Source organism: Orbicella faveolata, unplaced genomic scaffold, assembly GCF_042242905.1.
Source record: "Orbicella faveolata isolate gen_17 unplaced genomic scaffold, um_ofav_v1 contig_35, whole genome shotgun sequence".
Lineage (NCBI taxonomy): Eukaryota > Metazoa > Cnidaria > Anthozoa > Scleractinia > Merulinidae > Orbicella > Orbicella faveolata.
In genome coordinates this window covers 3,191,094-3,210,984 of record NW_028301564.1, presented here as the reverse complement: position 1 = coordinate 3,210,984, position 19,891 = coordinate 3,191,094, and the positions used below count along the sequence as shown (strand labels likewise).

The 19,891-nt window shown below is 39.3% G+C and overlaps 2 protein-coding genes across 2 annotated transcripts; both read left to right on the top strand.

Moving 5' to 3' along the window:
- The first annotated feature begins 2,766 nt into the window (after nucleotides 1–2,766).
- On the top strand, nucleotides 2,767–4,726 carry LOC110048670 (small cysteine-rich protein 6-like). The gene is made up of 4 exons (XM_089274253.1): nucleotides 2,767–2,912; nucleotides 3,336–3,460; nucleotides 3,631–3,745; nucleotides 4,511–4,726. The coding sequence occupies exons 2-4, from the start codon at nucleotides 3,346–3,348 to the stop codon at nucleotides 4,515–4,517; spliced, it is 237 nt and encodes a 78-aa protein (XP_089130379.1). The 5' UTR covers nucleotides 2,767–2,912; nucleotides 3,336–3,345; the 3' UTR covers nucleotides 4,518–4,726.
- Nucleotides 4,727–14,005: 9,279 nt separating this feature from the next.
- On the top strand, nucleotides 14,006–19,791 carry LOC149102664 (sister chromatid cohesion protein PDS5 homolog A-B-like). The gene is made up of 8 exons (XM_089273578.1): nucleotides 14,006–14,545; nucleotides 15,223–15,300; nucleotides 15,610–15,746; nucleotides 15,948–16,071; nucleotides 17,869–18,003; nucleotides 18,387–18,456; nucleotides 19,026–19,137; nucleotides 19,597–19,791. The coding sequence occupies exons 1-8, from the start codon at nucleotides 14,534–14,536 to the stop codon at nucleotides 19,763–19,765; spliced, it is 837 nt and encodes a 278-aa protein (XP_089129704.1). The 5' UTR covers nucleotides 14,006–14,533; the 3' UTR covers nucleotides 19,766–19,791.
- Nucleotides 19,792–19,891: the final 100 nt, after the last annotated feature.

The following is a 19,891-nucleotide window of genomic DNA, read 5'->3' as shown; positions in this document are numbered from 1 at the left end:
ATCTAGGCTTGACCATTTCTGCACTTGTACCGTAATAAAGTGAACAATATCAACTGACTTGGAAATCAGCCTTAACGTATAACAAAGAAATTACCAAGACCTTCGTCCGATAGTTATATCTAGGAACATTGTACAACCAAGACTCAGATCATCTAGAAAAGCTTTTGAGTATGATTAGTTTTAATTTGAGAATTTTAACAACGTCACAGGAAAGCCAAAAACGAAAAAGGGAGTCTCTCGGGGGACCATTGCTTTTGGGGTTCAAAAAGAACGTTCTTTCGGGAGCTGTTATTTTCAGAGGGACCATTTACTTTCGGAATTCTCCGGTATATGTATTTCGAAATTAAAATGGAAGGAGCAGGGATCGGAACGGCTATCTATTGCTTTGGAAAGACACTGAAAACGTTCTACTCCTGAACAAAAAAGAGAAGAACAAACAAATATAAAACCACTGTTAAAATTAAATCTGCTAAGTTTGGCTAGGTTTATCCTGTATGTCAGGAGAATTGTAAATATTTTTATTTTAAATAAAACACTCACATATGCTCATAACTTCTCAACCTATACACAGCTTTCGCGCTCTACAGGTAAATGTCGGAACCGCTTTGAAAACAACGCCTTTCAAAACAATTTTTGAGAATGTGATAATAATTCAACACCTGTTATGAGCACAGTTCTTATTTGAATAAAAAGTAATATTAAATGTTTTGTTTACGTCGTCAGTAACGATACAATTGTTTCACGCAAGGTAACATATGTTGGCATATGGCTTTTAGTGTTTAAAAGCACAATATACTAGTTTGCCGGTAAGACTGTGTTTAAAACATAGGCTAAAACAAGAGCTACGAAGATCATTTAAAATTTATTGTGAATACCTTACACGTATCGCTGAGTATAAACTGTCTTCCTTATTTATCAAGGCTAAACTCCAGAATACCCGGCCACTTATATTAGCATCTCATTGAATAAGAATAACAACTATTGTTATATACCTCATTCGTCAAAGCACACCAACACATGTAAATAAAGTGGCCGGGTATTCTGAAGATGCTTATCAATAAAAGAGACACTGTAGTGAAAGTACTTCCGAATAGGTATTACTAACATGGTTATCATTTAAAGGTTTCGGCCTGTTTCATTTTTCATAGCAGCGCCCGTTACATTCAATTACTGTTGAATAAATTTATTTTCCCAAATCAGTTTCAGATGGGTTATAATTTGTCAGAGAAGCAAATATCACAATCGTGGCGAACTGAATAAGAGACGGTGATTTTATTCACCAGGAAAACTCAAAAGAAAAATGTTTTGAATAAGGTAACATAAATTGGATTTCCGCCGAATGTTGTTTTACGCCGCCAAGTTTCAGTTTGGCGAAGAACAGCAAGTGGTCTGATAATTCAGCAAATATTTTATTAGAAACTGCCTTCAGTTCTTTTTTCAAAGCTAATCAGTTTCGACATCTTATTTTCCCCCAAAATTAAAAGCTACACACCCACATATATTGTTGCGATAAAACGGCAAGTTGTATTCATGAATTAAATTTTAGCTAGTGTCAGTTAAAAATCCCGCAAAAATTTTCAAACGAAATAAAGTAACCAGTTTCATTGTTTGGCCCATCTTACTTTTCCCCCAACTATTTATTCAACTTGCCTTAAAAACACGGACATATTGCGTGCTTTCAGTAAAACGGTAATAACAAAAATGTACCGACAAAGAAACTAAAAATGCCTGCCGCATACAAGCAACATCGAGAGGTTCTTTTCAAACTACGAAACCACTCAAAACTAATAAAGATAAAAATACTCTCCACGCAAAAATTATTTTAAAATTAGAATGTCGGAAACCTTTCAACGAGTTTTGAAAGAATTATTAAGAAGGTTGTTAACAAAACAATTATTGGCAGCTGTTTCATAATCAGTACGAGTAAAAATATTGTCAATAAGTTTATAACACCGGAAACCTTTTAAAACAAAGATATCATGAGCTATCAAAACAAAACCATTTGTTACTTTCCTGATGTTCTTAAACATTTTCACATAATCCAAAGGCGACAGCTTACTCTAGGAATTCGGCCTTTAACAACAGTTCTCGCGGTTTTCAGTTGCTCCGAATCATTTTTGCTTACATTTATATTCGTCTCCGGAGAAGAATCCATGGCTGCACCCAAGACTTTAAAGCAGACTGATCAAAAAGACTTTTCTCGGGTTTGCAAGGAAGTTTATCCAAATGGGCATTACAGCTTACTTCACCTGTATCATTAAGAATATATTTACACCGAGAACCCATCGGATATCCTTGCGAGAAAGAGAACCGGCGACTTAAATTTTTTAATAAAAAGTAAAATTATTGTCCTTTACCAATAAGTCTTAGGTAACGTAACGGGAATTCCACCACTAACAACTGGGGAATCCAAATGGATGGGTTTTACGTCTAGCTCTTGTGCAATCTATTGATCCAGTGTGAAATCTTTGTTACATTTGGACTTACAGAACTAAGTCTTTTTTCGTCAAGCAAAAATATATAAGAAGAGAACTGAAATAAGGACGCGGGAATTTAAAAATATTTAAGCTGTTTAGAGATGAAACTTAAAATATTCATTTGACCTTGGGGGAGATTTGAAATTAAAAGCATCCCTTACAGAGGAAGATTGGAAATAAACAGCTATAAACGCACACCGCCAGACAGCTAGTTAATAATTTTGTAGTCAGTGTAGCCAGATCAACATGTAGGAATGTTTCTTTTCACGTGTATGTTGTTCATATTCTAAGAGGCAACGCCTCTCAAAAACGCATAAATTATGCGGCCTATGGGGAATAAATAAGAGTATGTCTTGCAGTCTTCATCAGTACTTGAAGAGATTGTTTGATATTGCGTATTCATCCACCGTCTCAAGTTCCAATTTCTAAGCCAAGGTAGGACATCAAACTATGCTTCAGTATTTTGAGTTAAACAGAGGCCTTTGAAAGTAGCCTGACTTGCTGAATAAGCTTTGGGTTAGGTCGTTGAGGGTTAAGGGAGCTACTTCACGGTTGCGCACCTTGAAAATGTTAGCCTAAATTTTTTCAAGTTTGTCGTTTGTAATCCATGTTAATCTGCTCCATCCTTAACCATCCTCGTTCGTTCATGTTATATTATTATCTTTTTGGTGTTTCTCCATATTAGTAAGCCACTATTTTCAGGTTCCCTATAATTTAAAAATAATATTTTGTACGTGGTCAAAATAACTCAAAATACCGTGACTAAGCTTCTTTAAATCATAAGAAGCTATAAGAACGTTGTACATTTGTTTTCTCTCCTAATTCCTGTTTTTTTTTTTGTTTTTTTTTCTATTGCAGTAAGATAATTATGGACACCAAAGTTGCCTGCCTGTTGTTGATCATTTTGGGGGCCCTTACCGTACAGGGTGCAGTCTCCGGAAACAGGAGGATGAACCCCTTGCAGGCCAGGAACATAGATAGGAGTGAGTGTCCCATTGTTCCATTTGACGACAACCGCACGTTGTTCAAATTGTACCTTTTAACTGATTTGTGAACATATTCATTAGACTGAATTGCTATTCTTAGGTTGTTCTTGGAGCATGACTCGTTGTTTGCTAGCAAACAAACGATCATTTTTTGTTTTTGTTTACAGTGTGCGATGACATGCTTAATGCAATTTGCGTCCCGAGGGGCGCAAGTTGCCCGTTTAATCATGTACATTGCTCCCCGGACTGCCCGTATGGAAATAAATGCTGCTGCATGCTCGAGTAAGTATGGATTCTTAGCGGGGAATTATTTATTTTATTTGTTAACGTGTCAATACTTCAATCCCGTATTTACATCTATTGTTATTGCTTGGTTTTTTTACAATAACTACATTACACCGTTTTTGTGATAAAAACTAGCGATAAAAACTGCCAGTTAAAGATACAAAATTAGCATAAATATGTTTCTATCAGTAGAAGATAGTTACAAATTTGACGTCAAAAATTAAAGTTAAATTAAAACTTTATACACAAGGATACATAAATTAAAGCCCAGTCCAGACTACATGGGAGGAATTTGAAAACGCAGCTTTATTTCTACGGTCAGGCCTACCGTCCACACTAATCCGTCACGAAAACGCAGCTTTTCCAAAACAGTGACGTCATGATTATCATATGACCTCCCTGCCCCAGTTTTCCTCAAACAAAAATCCAAAATGACCGCTGATTGTTGCTTTTTCAAAATGTGTCCGGCGTAGTGTGGACTAAAAACATTTAATGCATTTTGAGAGTGAAAACGGCGTTTTCAGTCAAATTTCTCCGGCGTAGTGCGTCGGGACCTAAATAACTCACATCTATTTTACGAGATGGAATAGACTGATCTGAAGACTCGCCTGCTTTGTCAAAAAATTAACTCCATTTATAAACAGTATTATATAATTCAACGGGTTCCAACGTTCTGCTACTTTTCAAAGCTCCTTACTAGCAATGTTATGTTATGAATAATGTTTAACCCCGAGTAATTATAAACATCTTTTCTTTTCCCAGGTATTGATTGTAGCAATGACGTCTCGACAATTGAATGACGGTCTTAACTTAGTATTAAAATGATAATTGGGAAAATAATAGCTGAAGAATTAAGTTAGTAAATGTGATTATTGAGTAAATGCGGAATGCGGGGTTGGGATTCTGGTAAATGTGGGTAATTTGAGAACTTCAAAAAAATGTAACAAGCGGATAAATAAAGGCTGAATCGTTCAATAACGTTTCTCCTGTCTCTACCCTTTGTTATGAGGGGAGGGTTGGGGGACAACCTCCCGCTTCCCGTACCCTGCTCTCCCGCTTCCCTTACCTTTATCTCTCGACTCCCGCTTTTGTCCGTCTTGCTACCGTCCCCTGTAAATAAGGAGACTCAAAACACATGCTCGTCATTTAGCTGCGCAATCCTTAGGCGTTTCTTTTCGTTTTTCCCTTTCTCTTTACCCTTGCTCCTCTTACTCACGTCTTTTGACAGCTTAAGTGACAACATTTCATCACCCTGACGCAGCCACCGGGTTTCCAATTTTACCGGGAGTAGGCCTCAGTTTTTCAGCCCAAGGACGAATTTTCATTTTTCCGTCGGTCCAGAAGTCTCAAAATAAGTTAAATGTAAGTAAAAAAAACATCTTGGGTTCTCGTTTTTGAAAGTATTTTAACACTTGATAAATGATTCCTTCTTAGAACTCCCGCTTCCCGCCCTATCCTCTCCCACCTCTAGCCCCCTTTTTTCGCCGGCTCCCGCCCTCCTATCGCCCCTTTTATTAATACTATAAGTAGTGGAAAAAGGAAGATTAAAGAAACTCGATTGAAAACTCGGGGTGAAGCACAATTGGTTTCTTGATCGCAAAATAGACAAAGACAAATTTGACATACAAAGACAAAACAGACAAAGACAAATTTTCCGAGAACCCGGAAAATTATATGATCCATTTTACAATCATGGACAAAAATCAAGGGACAAATTCGCACTTGTGAAACTTTTTCACATCTTAAACAGACAGTCGCGCGCGAATGCAATTTCACTTGCCCAGCCTCTCCCCACAGCCAAAACGTTGAACACGTTTTTTGAAGACAATTTTTCTTGAGGTTCAACATTGCATTGGATGGGGAAGGGGGCAACAGCAACGCATTTTCAAAAGGATAGAAGTGCTTTCTCAAACTCAGTTGTAAAACACAGATAATTCATGTCATTACATTGGTGTTCAAAGGACATTTGTCCACCATTGTAGTATGAACCTTTTTGAAAATTACACAATTAGAAGGACTCCGTCTGATTGTGTAATTTTCAAAAAGGTTCATACTACAATGGTGGAGTGGCACACATTCCTATAAACATTCAAAATATTGCTTTATTGATAACATTTGCTAAATTAATTATATGTAAGGGTTTTCCTTGGGGTGGGAATATTAACTTGAGCTTCAGAATTTCCTATTTTCCCCCTTGTTTTCCATTGATAAATTCCAAAGTTCTTCATCTAAGATCCTCTTAATAATAGAGAAATATCAACTGAAAGTCGGCCTTGACGTAGAAATTACCAAGACTTGTGTCCCTCAGTGATATCTAGGAACTTTGTAGAACCGAGATCATCTAGAAAAGCTTTTCAGGGTCGATAGTTTTGATTTGAGAATTTTCACAACGTCATAGGAAAGCCAAATTATCGGCACACAATGCATGCACAAGCGATGACGTTTAACTACCAAGTATAGTATTCTGGCTAGAGAATTGGAAAATAAACAAACAAACGGATGCTTCAACGTAAATAGAAGTAACTGAAGGTGAAACCTGTCATCGTTATTTGTAGAGTGAGGTGAATTGCAGAGAATAAAACAGGAGTAAAAAAATAATGCACATTGTCGCGGTGGGTGGGGGAAAAGTCCTTTCTGTTGTTCCATGCAGTTGATATATATCGGTTGTAATTCAATGTAATAAAGTCACCAAAAGAAGAAATTTGTCTCCCCTAACTTTTAATTATTATCTATTTGGCCATGTTTGCAGCCTTAAGGATCCATTCAGCAGAGTTTCAAGTCATAGTCATAATGGTAAAAAAAACCCACATAATTCACAAGCAGCTTAAAGAAATATCAATAATTATATGTTCCAATGCACTATAAAGGGGAAGGTGGCCAGTGGTCTAGTAAATATTGTCAAACAATTTGTTTCGAAGGGAGTTTTCTGTATTCAGTTCAATACCCAAGCATGATTTCCTGTAAAGTTTTATTCTTAAAAGACACAAAAACGCATTTCACTGAAACATATATGAGAAATATAGCCCCCATGTGAGAATTTAATGAAAGTACCATGATAATTATTATTAAATGAGTTGTATTATATGGTACGTGTGTTTAGCCTGTTTTATACAATTCATTGCATGTCTTACCATACTTAACTTTAACATTAAGGTATACTATACCAGTCAGCCAGGAAAAGCTGTCAGTATAGTAACGACCCCCCCCCCCCCCCGAAAGTAGGAACCCTCCGAAAGTAACGTTATAAAATTGTGACCAATATAATAGATTTCGAAAGTAGTAACCCCCCGAAAGTAGCGAGTTCTTTGAAAGTAGGAGCCCAGCACCACCCCTCTCCCACCGAGAATAGTGAGACCAAGGTTCAGTAGAATATTCATTTTTCGAATCAATAGTCAGGCGAAGGTTACGTATGGTAACTTGATTTAAGGCAGTCTATAACAAATGTATCGCTTATGCCACGGAGCGTTGTGAAATGTCGATTCGTGCTTCGTTAGTTCATGTTGCTATAAGAAGGGGAAAAAGGAAGATCAAAGAAACTCGATTGAAAACTCGAGGTGAAGCACAATTGGTTTCTTCAGGTTGGCTAATAATCAGTCCCGACCGTTCATTTGGTTTAGATACGTGGATGACACTTTCTCCTTATTCGACAGTAAAGACACCGCTTCCAGATTTCTAGATTTTCTCAACAGCAGACATCCCAACATCAAATTCACCATGGAACTTGAAGAGAACCGAGAGATCCCATTCTTGGATGTCTGTATCAAGCGTGATCACAACACATTTTCAGCTACTGTACATCATAAAAAGACTTTCACTGTTCTTTACACCAAGTGGGACTCCTTTACTCCCAGAAAGTATAAGGTCAATCTAATCCGAACACTTACCTATCGTTGCTTACGCATCTATTCAAAATTCACTTTATTGCAGTCGACTCTATCTGATCTTAAGAATTACTTGCTTCAAAATGGTAATCCGAGAGGCGTTATTAACTAGAACGTTAATGATGTACTGAACAAACACAAGGACAGGCCTTCAGAACCTACTCTCACAGTTCCCCAAAAAAGATGTAATCTTTGTTTTACCTTACTTAGGTTTCCGATAATTTGCGAGCCCATCTACCAGTTACATGAGATTTATTCTATGGGTTGCAAGGAAGGCCCGTCCAAGGTTACGAAAATTGCGAAAATCACAAAATTTACAAAAACTGCAAAATTTACGATAATTCGCTATACTATCGAGGAAATGTACGAATTTTATTCAAAGGGTTGGAAGGAACGCCCGTCTAAAGTTACGAAACTACAAAACTTAAGAAAACTGCGAAATTTACGATAATTTGCCAGCCCATCTACGAGTTACACGAAATTTATTCATACTTGGAAAAATGAAGCACACTTGGAAAAATAAGGCGCACTTGAAAAAAATGGGTCAGAGTTGAAAAAATGAGGCACAGTTAAGAAAATGCGGCACACTTGAAAACATGCGGCACCATGGGAAAAATGCACTCCGCAGCACACTGGAAAAAATGCTGCAAATTGGAAAAATGCGGCACACCTGGAAAAATGCGGCACACTAGAAAAAATGCGGGACACTTGAAAAAAATGCGGCACACTTGGCAAAATGCTCTACACTTGGAAAAATGCGGCACACTGGAAAAAATGCCGTATACTTGAAAAATACGGGACACTAGGAAAAATGCGGCACACTTAGAAAAATGCGCCACACTTGGAAAAATTCGCCACACTTGGAAAAATGCGGCACACCTGGAAAAATGTGGTATACCTAAAAAAAATGTGGCAAACTTGGAAAATTGGGGCACACTTAAAAAAATACGGGACACTAGAAAAAAATGCGGAACACTCAAAAAAAGTTCACCACACATGGAAAAATGAGGAACATTTGAAAAAAATGCGGCACACTTGAAAAAAATGCAGCACGTTTGGAAAAATACGGCACGCTGGGAAAATTGCGGTATACTTTAAAAATGCGGCACACTTGGAAAAATGCGGCACACTTAAAAAAATTCGGGACACCAGGAAAAATGCGGCACACTAGAAAAAATGCGCCACACTTGGAAAAAATGCGGCACACTTGGAAAAAATGCGGCACATTTAAAAAAAATGCGCCTCACTTGGAAAAATGCGGCACACTTGAAAAAATACGGTACACTTGGAAAAATGCGGCACATTGGGAAAAATGCGGTATATATGAGAAGTGCGTCTCCGTTGAAAAAATGCGACACTCTTGGAAAAATCCAGCTCACTTGAAAAAAATGTGGCACAATTGGAAAAATACAGCACACTTGGAAAAGTGCGCCACAACTGGAAAAATGCGGCACAGTTGAAAAAATGCGGCACACTTGGAAAAATGCTGCACACTGGGAAAAATGCATTATACTTAGAAAATGCAGCACACTTAAAAAAAATACGGGACACTAGGAAAAATGCGGCACACTTTAAAAAAATGCGCCACACTTGGAAAAATGCGGTACACTTGAAAAAATATGGTTCACTTGGAAAAATTAGGCACACTTGGAAAATTGCGCCACACTTGGAAAACTGCGGCACAGTTAAAAAAATGCGCCACACTTAGAAAAATGCGCAACACTTGGAAAAATACGGCACACTTAAAAAAAAATGCGCTACACTTGGAAAATGCGGCACACTTGGAAAAATACGGCACACTTGGAAAAGTTCGGCACGCTGGGAAAAATGCGGTATACTTAAAAAATGCGGCACACTTGGAAAAATGCAGCACAACTGAAAAAATGCGCCAACCTTGAAAAAAATGCGGCACACTTGGAAAAATGCACCACACTTGAAAAAATGAAAAAAATTTATCGCCCAAGGTTTTGGAAATCGACCCAAAGTTGGTCAAAATCCGGTCTCGGCACTCTCTAGTCACTAAGTGAGTTAAAGAGGGGCTATATTTCTGCTACACTGTTCATAACCAAGCCTTAAAAGACTTTTCCTCTGTCCATTTCACTGAAAACCAAAGTCTTCTCGAATTAGTTTAGCCTCCATGGGACTCGGAAATATCGCCCAAGTTTCTGGAAATTGACCCAAAGTTGCTCAAAATTCGGTCTCGGCGACTTTCTAGTCACCAACTGAGTTAAATAGGGGCTATATTTCGGCCAGACTGCTCATAACCAAGCCTTCAAAAATTTTTCCTCTGTCCATTTCACTGAAAAACAAAGTCTTCTTGAATTAGTTTAGAGCACCTAAGACTCGGAAATATCGCCCAAGTGTTTAAAAATCAAACCAACGTTGGTCAAAATCACGCGGCGCGTAGCCCGGTCTCGGTGACTTTCTAGTCACTAAGTGAGTTAAAGAAGGGCTGTATTTCGGCCACACTGCTCAAAACCAAGCCTTCAAAAATTTTTCCTCTGTCCCTTTCCCTGAAAACCAAAGTCTTTTCGAATTAGCTTGGACTCCATGGGACTCGGAAATATCGCTAAAGTTCCTGGAAATCGACCTAAAGTTGGTCAAAATCACGATGCGCGTAGCCCGGTCTCGGCGACTTTCTAGTCACTAAGTGAGTTAAAGAGGGGCTATATTTCGGCCAGACTGCTTATAACCAAGCCTTTAAAATTTTATCATCTGTCCATTTCACTGAAAACCAAAGTGTTTTCGAATTAGTTGAGATTACCTGGGACTCGGAAATATCGCCCAAGCTAATGGAAATCGACCCAAAGTTAATTAAAATCACGTTGCGCGTAGCCCGGTCTCAGAGACTTTCTAGTCACTAAGGGGCTATAGTTCAGCCAGACTGTTCATCACCAAGCCTTCAAAAATTTTTCCTCTGTCCATTTCACTGAAAACCAAAGTCTTCTCAAATTAGTTTAAAGTCCCTGGGACTCGGAAATATCGCCCATGTTCCTGGAAATCGACCTAAAGTTGGTCTAAATCACGCTGCGCGTAGCCCGGTCTCCGCGACTTTCTAGTCACTAAGTGGCTATATTCGGCATGACTTTTGAGAAAGGGCCAAATCTAGCTTAATTCTTCAAAAAGTCCAGTAAGCATAGTTTGAGATTCCGACACCGAAATCGCAAGGGTGACGCATCTCCTAAACGCGCGGAAACACGCGAGAAAAAAAAAATACAGATGGCCGAGAATCTCCGACCCAAGAATTGTCTAAAGCGACAGACTACCACAAGTGAAATACTCGTGTGTAGATTTGAGAAAGGGCCAAATCTAGCATCTTTAAAAAGTCCACTAAGCATAGTTTGAGATCCCGACACCAAAACCGCTAGTGTGGCGCATCTCCTAACGCGCGAGAACTTACTAGAGAAAAGAAAGTTGATATCGGCGAGAATCTCTCACGCAAGCCCTCTCCAAATCGATAGACTTCCACAAGTGAAATACACATGTGTAGATTTGGGAGAGGGCTAAAAGTAGCATCTTTAAAAAGTTAGGAAAGCATTGGTTGGGATCCCCGCACCTAAAACGCGAGTCTGGCGCATCTCTAAATGCGCGAGATTTTACAAGAGAAAAGAAAGTTGATATGGGCGAGAATCTCCAACCCAAACACTGTCCAAATCGATAGACTTCCACGAGTTAAATACACGTGTGTAGATTTGGGGGAGGCCTAACAGTTGCATCTTTAAAAAGTTAGGTAAGAACTGGTTGTCATGCCCGCACCTAAACCGCAAATGTGGCGCATCTCGAAACGCGCGAGAACTTACGAGAGAAATGAAAGTTGATATGGGCGAGAATCTCCAACTTAAGCACTGTCCAAATCGATAGACTTCCACAAGTGAAATACGTTTGTTTGGATTTGGTGGGGGGCCAAAACTAGCATTTTTAAAGAGCCTCTTCGGAATAGTGTGGGATCCCCACACCAAAAATGCGAGTGTGCCGCATCGCTCAAAGCGCGAAAACACGCGAGTGAAAAAAAGATATAAATGGGCGAGAGTCTTTAACCCAGGCATTGTCCAAAGCGACAGACTTTCACAAGAGAAATACACGTGTGTAGATCTGAGAAAGGGACCAAATCTAGCATCTTTAAAAAGTCCAGGAAGCATAGTTTGAGATCATGACACCAAAATCGGGAGTGTGGCGCATCTCTAAACGCGCAAAAACACGGGAGAGAAAAAAAATATAAATGGGCGATAATTTCCATCCCAAGCATTGTCCAAAGCGACAGACTTCCACAAGTGAAATACACGTGTGTAGATTTGGGGGCGGGTTAAATCTAGCATTTTTAAAGAGCCCCGTAAGCATACTTTTGGATCCTCACACCAAAAACGCGAGTGTGGCGCATCTCTAAACGCGCGAGAACTTACGAGAGAAAAGAAATTTTATATGGCGAGAATCTCTTACCCAAGCACTGTCCAGATCGAAAGACTCCCACAAATAAAAAATACACGTGTGTAAACTTAAGAAAGGGCCAAAACTAGCATCTTTAAAAAGCGCAGTGAGCATAGTTTAAGATCCCGACGCCAAAAGTTCGCGTGTGCCGCATAGCTAAATGCGCGAGAAAAGACAAGGGAAAAGTAAATTGACATGGTTAAAAATATTTACCCAAGCGCTGTTCAAATCGTTAGACTTCCACAAGTGAAATACACGTAGGAGATTTTGAAGAGGGCTAAAACTAGCATCTTTAAAAAGCGAGGTAAGCAAAGTTTGGGATCCCAAAATCTAAAACGCGAGTGTGCCGCCTCGGTTAACGTGCGAGAACGCGCGGAAGAAAAGAAAATTGACATGGGAAAGAATATCTAACCCAAGCACTGTCCAAATCTATAGACTTCCACAAGTGAAATACACTTGTGTACATTTCGGGGAGGGCCAAAACTAGCATTTTTAAAGAGCCCCGTAAGCATAGGCTGGGATCCCCACACAAAAAACGCGAGTGTGCCGCATCGCTAAACGCGCGAAAACACGCGAGTGGAAAAAGATATAAATGGGCGAGAATCTTTAACCCAAGCATTGTCCAAAGCGACAGACTTCCACAAGTGAAATACACGTGTGTAGATATGCGGGAGGGCTAAAAGTAGCATCTTTAAAAAGTTAAGTAAGCATTGGTTAAGATACCCGCACCTAACACGCGAGTGTGGCGCATCTCTACACGCGCGAGAACTTACGAGAGAAAAGAAAGTTGATATGGGCGAGAATCTCTTACCCAAGCACTGTCCAAATCCATAGACTTCCACAAGATAAATACACGTGTGCAGATTTGGGCCTTGGCTAAAAGTAGCATCTTTAAAAAGTTAGGTAAGCATTGCTTGGGATCTCTGCACCTAAACCGCGAGTGTGGCGCATCTCTAAACGCGCGAGAACTTACGAGAGAAAAGAAAGTTGATATGGGCGAGAATTTCTCACCCCGGCCTGAAACTAAAATCTCTTAAATTTTTTTATTAGTTTTGTGAAAATTGTAAAATTTACTTATTTGCTTACCATTTGAAAGAAGCTGAGGTGAGCTTGCTTTGACTAGAGATGGCATTGAAAAAGTAAACAAATCGTTGGCAAAGTGAGTTTAGTAAATGTTATTTAAGCACCTACTATGAACAGCTGAATTGCTGCTCATGCCACTGGTTATAACTACCGTCTGTTGAAAAAGTTGTGTAGATGAGGTACCTGGCCCTTAATGAAACCCGTGGTGGTGCAGTGGTGAGAGCACTCACCTCCCACCAATGTGTCCTGGGTTCGATTCCCGGACTCGGCGTCATATGTGGGTTCAGTTTGTTGTTGGTTCGCTTCCTTGCTCCGAGAGGTTTTTCTCCGGGTACTCCGGTTTTCCCCTCTTCTCAAAAACCGACATTTCCAAATTCCAATTCGATCCAGATTATTGTCAAATACTTTATCATGAGCCTCTGGCTCAGGTGATTGCGCAAACACTCCCTGTGTTTGGCATTAAATTTGCATTTACATTTTTTTTTAAACCCATGTTTTTTTCGTTTTCTTTTTCATCTACCAGTTACTATCACCCAGTCCTGTCCAAATTAGCAGTCAAAGGAACTTCATGTCAAGCCAAGCACTCACTGAGATCCATGGCAAAGATTTCCACTGCTTCCTCTTAGCCTTTTGATCGTGTCTTTGCAGTAAGTATTGTAAAATGTAATCCTACCCTTGAAGTTCTTGCAGGGGGATTCAGGGCTCGAAAAAAGTGTCATTAATTTTGGTCATCTGGGACAATTAACTTTTCATTCCCACTTGCTTAATGGGCGAGTGATCAGGCAAGTCATTTACCAACTACATCATTAAAAGAGCAAACTAATAAGACTTGTCCAAGCCAAGCAAAATTTGAGAGCTACATGTCCCAAGGGTAAGATGGAATTCACAGTTTTTTTTTAGCCCTGGGATTATTAGGAGTAAGTTCAAGTGTAAGTTTTTTTGTTTGTTTTTTTTGCATTTGCTCTGGGTGTTTTTTGTCTTCAGATTGACTGGTTTGTGTTTGATCTCAAAAACCACAAAATTAATTCTTATTTGATCTTGATGCTCAAACATTGTGTAAAAGGTTTATCAGATCTCTGCTGTCTTTCTTGGGTGAACGACATTTATAAAATAATTTGTGTGCATTACAGTAAGTTAGGCCTAACATTGCATGTTGTAAAGTAAAATGGCTATATAGCATAACAATGAGATGTCCATAAGTTGAGGCTGACTTTCTGCTAGTGATCATAAAGTACTTCACAGTTTATTTCAGAACCTTGTAAGTTCCTTGAGCTATGATTGTCCTCTTCCGCTAACAACACTAACAGCTCTTGGTGAGATTGCACCTTTGGCACCAACCCTGTTTGAGACTCAGAGACCTGCCATTGTGCGAGATTTTGTAGTCAAAAAACTACTGATGAAGGACAGGGTAAGTCAGCACATCAACATTGATGTCTTGATATTCAAGTAGTTGCAGTGAAGAACAGGCTTGCCACAGGTCAGGAAATGGTCAGGAAACAAAATTCTTCAAGGTCAGGGAAAGGTCAATGAATTTTGCTTTGAGTCAGGGCAAATTGACATTTTGAATTAAAGTCAGGGAAAATTGAAATTACATCACCATTAATTTAAATACCATTGAAGGTCTCAAGAAACATTTCAAGTCATTGTGATTTCCTTAAAGAAGGCAAATTTGTTGAAAACGTATCAGTCTCCTAAATATATGGGTGGAAAGGATAGCTGTAAGGGGAGGCTGGAGGCCGCTACCTACATTTTAGAGATTTTTGTAGTTATTTGGTCAGTCAAATGCTATTTTTATTATTCTTTTTTTATTTTAAAACTAATGCGTGTGGCAATCATGAAGAATAAATACTTCATCACTGGCAACTTTGATTTCCATCACCAAACAATCCTTAAGGGCTTTGAAAAAACTTTTGAAGATTTCTTTGTCCGCTTGTAAGTCTACTGCACCAACTTAGGAAACCAGGTGTATATATTTCCCTTAGATGAAAATTTTATTTATTATTATAACTTCTCTGCTTGACAATAGAGTAATACTGAAATGAGAAGCTAGGTAACCTGTTGTCGACCTGTTTTTGTCTGGGATAGGGAGAGGCGGTCAATTCTGCTGAAAGTGAAAGTGCGTGGTGTGAAGACAGAGATGTTACCCAAGAAACACAGGCAAAGGTGAGCATGGAAGATATTATTCTAGGGCTATCATTAAGTTTTGAGTCACCCATTGCCTTGGTCTTCACACCCGTAACAAACTTGTTACTCTATGCGTTCTCGAATTGTATCAACAACTGGCAAGTTCACCTGTAACATCAAGGTGTTACGGGTTATGGCCCTTAATGACAGCCCTGGGTACTCCATATGACATAGCTATGGTAGTTTTAAGACTAAGGAGACCACTTCTCATAGTTAAAAATGTAAGACTTTGTAATGCCAAAGCTACTTTACTCTTATAATGCTGTTTCCTTTCACACTATTTATTAGATCAAAGGTATACATCTACTAGTGAAGTGGTTGAGGGGCCGGGAAGTCAACCACAAGCCTTCAGCTCAGCCAGTGCTCAGATTGTTAGACAGTGTGCTTGCTCATAAAGGGGATCTGCAACAGCAGGGATGTGTAAGGTAAATGCTTGCTTGTAATTTGCGCTAGTTGTCATGGAATGTGTGAAAAATGACAGGAGAAAATTTACAGTTCTTGGATTGCTTATAGCCTTGAAACAAAGTCAAGCAATCTTTGTCTTGTTCTAAGTTATACCCTTGCTATTACAGTGTAACGAAGTGAAGAGGACTAATTGTAGTAACTCAATTTTCTTCCCATTCAAGTTCGGCTGATTGTTCAAGACTTCGTCTAGCTGCAGCTTGTGGAATCATCAAGATTGCTCAAGAACCTCATTATATTGAGTGTATAACGCTGGAGAACTTTCAGCGACTCTCGCTGGTTATGCAGGTAAGGTGATGCAAGGGAATGATATTTTGAACTGTGTATAATAAGACCCTTAGTGTTATCTCACGTAATTGTGACAAGATAAGGTAAATGCTGTTTTGCTTAGAGAAAGAGCTGAAGAATTTTTTATCCCATTCAAGGCATGCTTGTGCGAGCAGCTGTACCAGATGCGAAGTTTTCGACCTGTAGTTTGGTTTGTTTGTGACGCATGATGTTATCTGATGCATCTCTGAAATAAGACTTGAATGTTCAATTGAATGCATTTGATGTGTCTTAGAAAGCAAACGGTGTTTTGAAAAGATTGCAGTCAACCAAGTGCCGACTTATGATAATGAACAGTGACATGTATACTGAAGTCTCTCCCTTGAATTGACCAATTTGGATATTTTGAAATTCAGTTTGTAAATATAATAGACCTCAGCACGAGGCTCTGGGGAATAACTACAGAGTTTGTGGGATTTATTCCCCAGAGCCTCGTGCTCAGGTCTATGTTTTTGCTGAATTTTAATATATCAAAATTGGTCTATCGAGTGGTTAAGTTGAAGACAGCTGGTCTGACTGGAAGAATCCCAAAGAGAACAGATTCATGTAATTACCTAGTGTCTTAGACACTTTTAACCTCTATAACTGATTTAGCACAAGTGCTTACGGAGCCAAACAGTCAAAAATAAACACATATTTCAAATTTAACATTACAAGGTTCAAAATCCCAACTGACAGGAGGTAGACCACTTGACTATGTACAAAAACAAACTGAGGAGTGAACTTACAGGTTTGTCCACCATCAAAAAGCATCAATCAGTGGTCAGAATTGCCTGACCTGGTTGAGACCTGTGACCTCCAAATTGTTATTTCTGTTCTCTGGTGCACATTATGAGCTTTTGGTTCTAAGTTGGTAATTTTATAAAGGTGGATTAGACAAAGGAATAACTTCAGTTTCTTTGGGTTACATTTCTGTGTGCTGTGTATACTCCTGAACAGGGCATAAGGAAGGCGCCAATGTGTGTACAGAAAATTTTGCAAGTAGTCTGTCATTAGACCCTCAGGATGTAGCTGAACAAACTCCTTAGTTCTGGGAAAACTCTGACGAGCGGAGAGATACTTGTGCTGTGCGGCCTTGCTTCACTCTGCTTGGGGACTCCCTGTTTGTCCCATAACCATTAGTGAGTCTAGCCAACAGTCTACTCATACTGTTATATTGTATACCACAGGAAAAAACTAATCTACTACCAGGTTATTCTCTAATCTTCCAGCAGACTATTGACTAGTCTACTAGCAGAATGGAGAGTAATTTGTCAAGTTGATGCACAATAGACATCTTGCTAACATCTTTGATGGTTTTCTGCAAAACGTTACATTAGTCATTGACTCACACTAAAATAGCTCCTCTTCAAAACAACGGAATGTGAATGGAACACTATTACTCTTCGATACGAGTTTAAGGATATCTGGAATAACCAAGGTTGCTGTTCTTCCCATCCCCACCATGCTCTCTCGCCGTAATTTTCCCACAGCGAGAATGCGGAAAACTCTGCACTCCTGTGAGAACACTTGCTGCGTATAGTATGGTAAATTCTATCAGCGTTACCCTTTGGCTTTGGCTGATAAGACTTTTCTTTTTTCAGCTGATAAAACTTACCTAACCTTCGGGGATTTTGTGACACGTCCGGTTGCAACGCAGGCTAAACTTACCTTGACCTTGATTATTCTGGTGATCAAAAGAGAAAGAGGACATGCAATGGTCGTGGATAAACTGAGAGGGCTTTTTTTCAGATAGTTTGCATGTTGTTGTATTTTTAGGATTCTTGTTACGAAGTTCGGGACAAGTTTACTAAAAAGCTTCACAAAGCTGAAGATTTACTGAAACTTCCCTTGGAATATCTGGGGATATTTGCACTGGCAGCACCAGAACCTGTCAAGGAAAGAAAGAACCAGGTAAAGCACAAGCTTCACATCCAAATTCTCATTACAGATTTTCATACATGTTCTGTAATGAATCTTGGGGAAATCTGGGTTTTCATCAAGACTTGAGTTTTTCAGAGGATCAAACACTTATTTTTTTTTGAAAATTGTTTTACAAAGTGGAGAGAAGTTAGCAATTAGCTGCTACTGGAAATTGAGAATTTGCTGCAAGTGACACTGTGAATGCCTTTAATACTGAAGAATGATCCAAAACAAATATCTCATAATGGAGTAAAGCATTTTCATAGCCGACAGGTGATAGGAATATAGAACTATCTTCAAAATACCGTAGGGTCATTACTATGCTGTGGTGTTTGGACTGAACTCGACTTTGTTGCAAACAAGGTGCTTTGCAGGTTAGACAAATGATTACAAAGAATGTCAAGACAAGGCGAGATTACTTAAAGCAACACTCAGCAGCTCAAGGTGAGTTAAACAGACGTAGGCAAGCTGAGGTTGCCTAATTTACGAAGAAAGAGTTTACGCTCAAAGCCCAATGTTATAAATCTAAACTGACAACTGCGTTAACATGACTAAGTTCCATGTTTGCTGCTAGACGAATACCAAACAGCCTAATTCTGATGCCACTTTCCACTGACTTAGCTCCGAGCCGCTAAATTCAAGTTTAATGCATGGGTTACTGACCAAGAATAAGGTCAAGATGGCGGGATGTTTCCCAAATTGTATTGATTTTCTGCGCATTTACGGAATGCGAAAATGGTGACGTTCATACCTAAAGACGGAACAGGAGAAACGGCTTGGTGAATAAAGGATTTATTCCATGGCGTAAAGAGCACCATATCCTTGCGGGACACATCAAAATATCCCATGTGAACTAGGTAGCCCTCACAGGAGAAAAAAATGGTTTCAGTTATCTTGCCCTAAAAAAATACGGAATTTGTTCTGGAATATAGTGAAGTACAACTACTAAAACACATCTTTCTCCTGCTCAAGGCTTTACAAGTTAGTTATGTTCTTTCTTTGTTTTATTTCAGCTTGTTCACACTCTATTTTGCCAGAGTACGCTCTGCCCTGTGTTATCCACATGCTGGCTCATCATCCAGACTTCAAACAAGATGATCATGAGACTCTAGTACAGTTCAGAGAGTGAGAAATATTTCCCATCATTGTTGCGTTCATTCATGTGATGTTTATACACTTTGTAATGCTTGAACGCAAGCACAAGTGAAATAGAACCAGGGGTCTTGTATCTCCCTCAGTCATAAGCCCCTAGTCCCCCCATGATTTAAGCCAGGTCTGAACCAAAGCTCTCCCCAACCCCCGTCCCGGATATAGGCAACCCTCCTCCAACACACTCACACAAGATTAAAACCAAATGCTGTGTAAACTCTTCATAGTGTAAAAAAGTTGTGTAAATGTTGGTTTACAGGGGTGTCATTAAGGGCTGGGCATGGGGCAAATTAACCGGCTGTGAGAACGATTTTCCCCACCTGGTTTGACCAGCTAGAGGAAAGTTTTTCTTATAAAGCTAGTCAGTCAATCAGTGCTTTCTAGCTTGTTTCAGTTGCTTCAGCTTGAATCAATTGTTATCCTCCCATGCTTTAGTTACCTTTGGTTCTTCATGGAGCCGATTTTAGCCAAAGCAGATAATTACAGCTTCCTCAAAAAACTGGTAGAAAACGTTAAAGAAACTAAAGATGTCAAGGCACCAGATGACGAAGAAGTGAATAAGGTAAAGTGCAGAGATACGATTAGTCCGAGTTATCAGTTCTGATTTAGAGACTAATTGTCTACAGCTTTGCTAGTAGATCTTAACTAATGTAAGGCCCGTTCACACTAATCCGTCACGAAAACGCAGCTTTTGGAAAACGCTCTTCAAACCGTTGGAATTTGAAACGCC

What these genes read in the sequence shown, in the direction of transcription:
- LOC110048670 (XM_089274253.1), top strand. Translation starts at nt 3,346, where the DNA reads ATGGACACCAAAGTTGCCTGCCTGTTGTTGATCATTTTGGGGGCCCTT. An exon ending in GGCCAGGAACATAGATAGGA is followed by an intron (nt 3,461 to 3,630) that starts GTGAGTGTCCCA and finishes TTTTGTTTACAG; the next exon opens with TGTGCGATGACATGCTTAAT.
- LOC149102664 (XM_089273578.1), top strand. An exon ending in CCCAAGAAACACAGGCAAAG is followed by an intron (nt 15,301 to 15,609) that starts GTGAGCATGGAA and finishes ACTATTTATTAG; the next exon opens with ATCAAAGGTATACATCTACT. An exon ending in GACTCTCGCTGGTTATGCAG is followed by an intron (nt 16,072 to 17,868) that starts GTAAGGTGATGC and finishes TTGTATTTTTAG; the next exon opens with GATTCTTGTTACGAAGTTCG.